Source organism: Microtus oregoni, unplaced genomic scaffold (genome assembly GCF_018167655.1).
Source record: "Microtus oregoni isolate MIOR12 unplaced genomic scaffold, Mior012 000031F_ref0000149, whole genome shotgun sequence".
In the NCBI taxonomy this organism is placed as follows: domain Eukaryota; kingdom Metazoa; phylum Chordata; class Mammalia; order Rodentia; family Cricetidae; genus Microtus; species Microtus oregoni.
This window is the reverse complement of record NW_024543090.1, coordinates 12,246,409-12,252,054: the sequence shown is the minus strand read 5'-3', so window position 1 is coordinate 12,252,054 and position 5,646 is coordinate 12,246,409. Positions and strand designations below refer to the sequence as shown.

General features: G+C 31.9%; 1 protein-coding gene across 1 annotated transcript; it reads right to left on the bottom strand.

Moving 5' to 3' along the window:
- Positions 1 to 1,172: 1,172 nt before the first annotated feature.
- LOC121465503 (olfactory receptor 4F3/4F16/4F29-like) lies at positions 1,173 to 2,108 on the bottom strand. Its single transcript, XM_041678720.1, has one exon. The coding sequence runs from the start codon at positions 2,106 to 2,108 to the stop codon at positions 1,173 to 1,175; it is 936 nt and encodes a 311-aa protein (XP_041534654.1).
- Between the last annotated feature and the right edge of the window lie 3,538 nt (positions 2,109 to 5,646).

The window sequence follows — 5,646 nt, the reverse complement described above, 5'->3', positions numbered from 1 at the left end:
TCAAACATTTATAATTTATTCTTGATTAGTCATTTGGCATCTTTTTCTCCAGATTTTTGAAATATAAAGTACATACCCCATTTTGTAGAGCTCCAATGTGAAACAGCAAAGTGGGATATTATTCTGTTCAAATATAATTTGACATCTCATTCTTCCACCACTACTCACCTCAACCTCTACTAATTATCATTTTCTACAATTTTTATATCAATTTTAAAACAGTTTCACATGTGAGTATAAATGTGTGAAACTTGCTTCTCCACGACTGGTTTATTCTACACATGATCTCAAGTTATTAGATGCTTTGACACAAATGAGAGGTTGTCATCAATTTTATGACATTTCATTTTGCATGTGATCATATTTTATATATCCATTAATTAGTTGGTGGATATTTGGATTGTACAAGTTTTTGGCAATTGTGAATAGAAATTCAATAGTCTTGTGCATCTAAGTATCCATTTGATACCTATATATATATCAAGATACCAATCATACACACACACACACACACACACACACATATACACACTCATACATACACATCATATAATGGTGTTTCCGAATCATTTGGTCATCCTGTTTAAAAATCACTTAGCAATCTCAGTTGTTTTACCATTAACAGTAAGTAGTATTCCACTTTCTTCTATACTTCTGAAACACAGTTATGTGTATTTCCACAATAATATTTCCCTTATCTGTTCTTATATCTTCTCTCTTCCTGATATCTCTAAATATCAGATTCCACATAAATTATTTGTAATCAGATTGTGACTTAGGGTTTCTTTGGAGGTACTTTGAGCTAAGTAAGTAAACATAGCTACTGCTTCTGTGTATCTGAACATTGGATATGACATTTGCCAAAGTAAATGAACAGCTTTTTGTGAATCACATAGAAACAGGAGAAATATCATTTTATTATTTCTTATGTCAAATGACATGATCTAAAATATAAGATATTGTTCCTTAATATCATTTGTAATATATTTTGATAGATTCTTGTTTCCCACAGTTGTAAAATATGTTAGTAAATATGTAAAAATAACATATATTTGTTCAGTGAGATATATTTAATGTTGACCCTGGCCTGAAAAACTTGATAGCTGACGATGTCCACTGCGCACAAAAATAGGGGTTTAGTGTTTATGAACAGAATCTAATGACAGATATGGTTAGACAATTCCGACATAACATCTTTGCTTACTCAGCTTTTTAATGGCTTCTTTCATATCTTTGTTTCTTAATGTATAGATAACAGGATTAAGGGCAGGGGTTACAGCAAAGTCAACAATAAACAGGTATTTGTCAATTGATGATGTGGGGAAAGGCCACACATAGAGAAACATGCAGGGAGTAAAAAAAAGAACAACCACAGTGATGTGTGCTGACAGAGTGACAAGTGCCTTGGACAAATCCCCTGAGGACCTTTTCCAGACGGTGACCAAAATGAAAACATAGGAGAGGAGAAGCAGGAAGAAGGTTCCCATGCTCATGAAGCCACTGTTGGCAGCAACAACAAACTCAAACTTCTCTCTATCAGTACATGCGAGTTGTATGATCCGAGGAAAGTCACAGTAAAAGCTGTCTACTTTGTTAGGACCACAGAAAGGCAGGTTTATAACAAAAGAGAACTGGGACAGAGCATGGACCACACCAGTGACCCAGCCAGCAATTACAAATGAAATACATAATTTAGGGCTCATGATTCTCAAGTAGTGTAGTGGCTTACAGATGGCTGTGTACCTGTCAAATGCCATGGCTATGAGCAGCACCATCTCCACTCCTCCCATAATGTGGATAAAACACATCTGAGTCATACAACTGTGGAACGAAATTACTCTGTGTTCTTTCAGAAGATCTGAGATCATCTTGGGAACTGTGGTAGAAGAAAGTCCAACATCAATGAGGGACAGGTTGGCCAGAAGAAAGTACATAGGAGACTGTAAGTGGGACTCAGTAATTACCAAAAAGACAATAGAAAGATTTCCCAAGATGATGCTTAAATAGAGCAAAGAAAAAATGTATATGAGAAAAAATGTAGTTTTCCAGGAGTTGAACAGTCCCAGCAACACAAACTCAAAAACCACAGAGTCATTTGTTTGATCCATTGATTGGTGCAGAGGAGAGGATATCAAGACACCTGTTGATAGAAAATGACCAAGTTTTCATCAGTGGTAGTAAGGTCTCTCCATTGACTATAATTCTTTCTTCTGATGTTTGTATTTATCATAGTTGGAGATACATGAATAACATTCAGGAAGGGAAATATAATGATCAGCAGGTCACACATAAAGAGAATGGAAGATCACAGAAAAAATATATACTAGCCATATAACCTTGCTTATCTATTTAGATACAGTGTTCACAATGCTAAAGCAGGAACATCATAGGCTCCTGGGCTAAAAACAGCCTCCTTTAATTATAGAAAATTATTAAAGGCAAGAAAGTTGTTAGCATCTTAAAAGGTTGAAAATAGGCTACTTTCATTGTTTTTTTTCCAAAACCAGGCATTTTGGTTTTGCTTTGTTTTATTTTGACTGTGAAGGTTGCCTTAACATTTTCCATAGCTGTTCTCTTATGAGTTTCCTCACTCATGTGATAATATTTTTGTTTTCTTCAGATTAATGCTTTGGTAATGACTCGCAAATTATTCCTAGCAGCATTTCTTACTCTCTCATGAACGTCAATAATTTTCTTAACTGGAATATCTGGCATATGATTTTTTTGTTTGCACAAGTTGAGGTGGAGGAGAGATGTACAGATTGAGCTCATTCACCATATTTAAATAATTACTCAGAATTATACAGACTTGGAATTATTTATTCATTCATTTCTTCCTACAATAGTAAAATATGCACACTTAAGTAAAATATAATATATATTATATATTATAATGATACCATTTTATGGAAGTTGTATTAAACAATTATTCTGGAAAAGGATCTTTGCTTAAACATTATTTCTTTCAAACTTCACACAATTCCATGTTCTGTTTTATTAGATCCATTTTATACACAGAGACACTGACTTCTAGCGGGATAAAGTATTAGAGCTAGGACTGGCATACGTAACTAAAGATATGGTAATCTATGCTCCTGTTTACCACTCTGAGTTCTTTAACAACAGGCCCTTTAATTTTATACTGGGATCTTCTTCAGGTATATATTTAATTGACTAAAATGTATTCAGTTCTTATTTTTTTAATCCATTAATACAATGACTTCTTTTTATAGTGTTGTTTTTTTTTTAAACTTTAAATCTAGATGCTAGGTATGGGAGTGTGCAATAACAGAGGATCACAAATTGAAAATCACTCTGAGCTAGGTAGTGAGTTGTAGATTAGTTCCTGGACAGACTCCAAGGCTACAGAGATACGCTGTCTCAAAAAATTAAAATAAATAAATAAAGACCAATTTGTCAATGGGATTTTTCAACTTAATCTTTAGATTTTTTTAAGAACCTTTGTGTAGTTCTGTAGCATATCATATAAAACTTTGGTAAAAAATCCTAATATTTCAAGCAATTTTTCCTCAATGCTAATAGGAAATAAATATAAAACATGAGTTACCATTTTTAAAATTGTTTTATGGATTTATATCAACAAAAGAAAGGCATTATAAATAATGTTTTCAATATAATTTATTGGAATTTTTAGATTATTAACTTCTGATTATAAGTGAAGCACTAAATCTAAAAAGTAAAGAAACTTCTGTTAGAGCTATAGATTAACATTATGTAATGAAACAGATGATAATCTAATCCAAAAAAATGCTTTTTGAAAGCCCAAAGTTTCAGTAACCAGTAGCCAAATTATACAACTATCTCAAAAATTATAACAAAGAAGAAATATTATGTGTAAGAGAATTTAAACAAATATAAGAAATCAGAAATAGTCTATACAGAAAAAAAGACGAAAAGTGCATTATGTATACATTTTATTAATATATTTTCTTATATATTTGATACTCTGTATAAAATGGGAATTCCAAGTATCATAATAAAATAAAGCAAGTTCAGACTTAGGAAACTATCATTTGCCAGATGACTAATCCATGTATTAATTTCAAAATTACTGAAAAGTAGTGGATATGTAAGAAGGACTAACACAAAATGGAGAGCAGCAATTTGAAGATATGAATGGTAGGGCAGTAAAGAGAATACTAATATACAATGGTTTAGAATGTGCCACAAACTTCTATTTAAAAAGGGATGATATTATAAAATATACAAATTGCTACAAATTAGTTACTTTTCAAAACACTTTTCAAATCATATACAAATCCATAAACATAATTTTACTAAAAAGCCTCTTTACCCACTAATCTATCTTGATATCCTGTGATTGAAATTAAATAACTATTACAGCTTATTCATCCCAATGTGAATTGTTCTATCTTATAGTATTTTTTCAAATAAAAACATATATCTATGTTAATGTATATAACAGAGTAATAAATATGTATGCATATATATGAGGCATGACTAACATCTCATATATTGTAATATTATAGCATAACTACTAAATACATTTTCTCCATATGTAAGAGACTATCCTGTAGATTATCAGACAGGAAAGAATAATTTAGTTGCTATGAGAAAGCCAAGATACAGACATTACTTTTGTATTTTACTGATCTTATTCTTTAGAGAGAAGGGGGAAAGAAGAGTCAAAATATTACACATATTACTTTAAAATACTACTGCTTTGAAGAATGTTGTAATTTCTCTCAACTCAGTTTCAACTGTGAGTGAAGAAAGCAAATGTTACAAATGAACTTCTAAGAAGTGAACTAGGTTAAATCATAAGACACAGAAAAAGTAGATTATGAAAAACAAAAACACAGAACAAGTTGAGGGTGGTGCAACCTGACACTAGGAGATTAGAGAATGGTCCTACACCTACCTGAGGAAGCATAGATTCTACCCTCAGCATCTTCAAGGGATGAGGAACACAGGACAGGAAGAACTTGTTTTCTAATTCACCCCTCATCATTACAACTAAAGGCACACAGCTACTTATCAACAGGAATACAACCAATTAATATGACTGGGATAAAATTCAATATCTACATAATTATTATGCTTTCTATAGGAACTTTGCCTCCTATAAATATTGTTTTCCCAAGAGTCAGCTATTCAAAACATAGAAGAAATTATTGGCCAATGACTGATTAGGAGTCCCTATGTGGTTGTGATAATGTTTTGAATATGTGATCTGATAAACATTGAATTGTTAGACATATTAAAATCATTGATAACACTTGTTTGGTATCTATTAAATTATGCAAATACTCATTATTAAGAAATATATAGAGTGGACAGCCTTGCCGTGTTCCTGATTTTAGTGGGATGGCTTTGAGTTTCTCTCCGTTTAGTTTGATGTTAGCTGTCGGTTTGCTGTAAATAGCTTTTATTGTATTTAGGTATGACCCTTGTATCCCTAATCTCTCCAAGACTTTTATCATAAAGGGATGTTGAATTTTGTAAAAAGCTTTTTAAGCATCTAATGAAATGATCATATGTTTTTTTTTCAGTTTATTTATATGATAGATTACATTGATATATTTTCATATGTTGAACCTGCCCTGCATCTCTGGGATGAAGCCTACTTGATCATAATGGATAATTTTTCTAATGTGTTCTTCG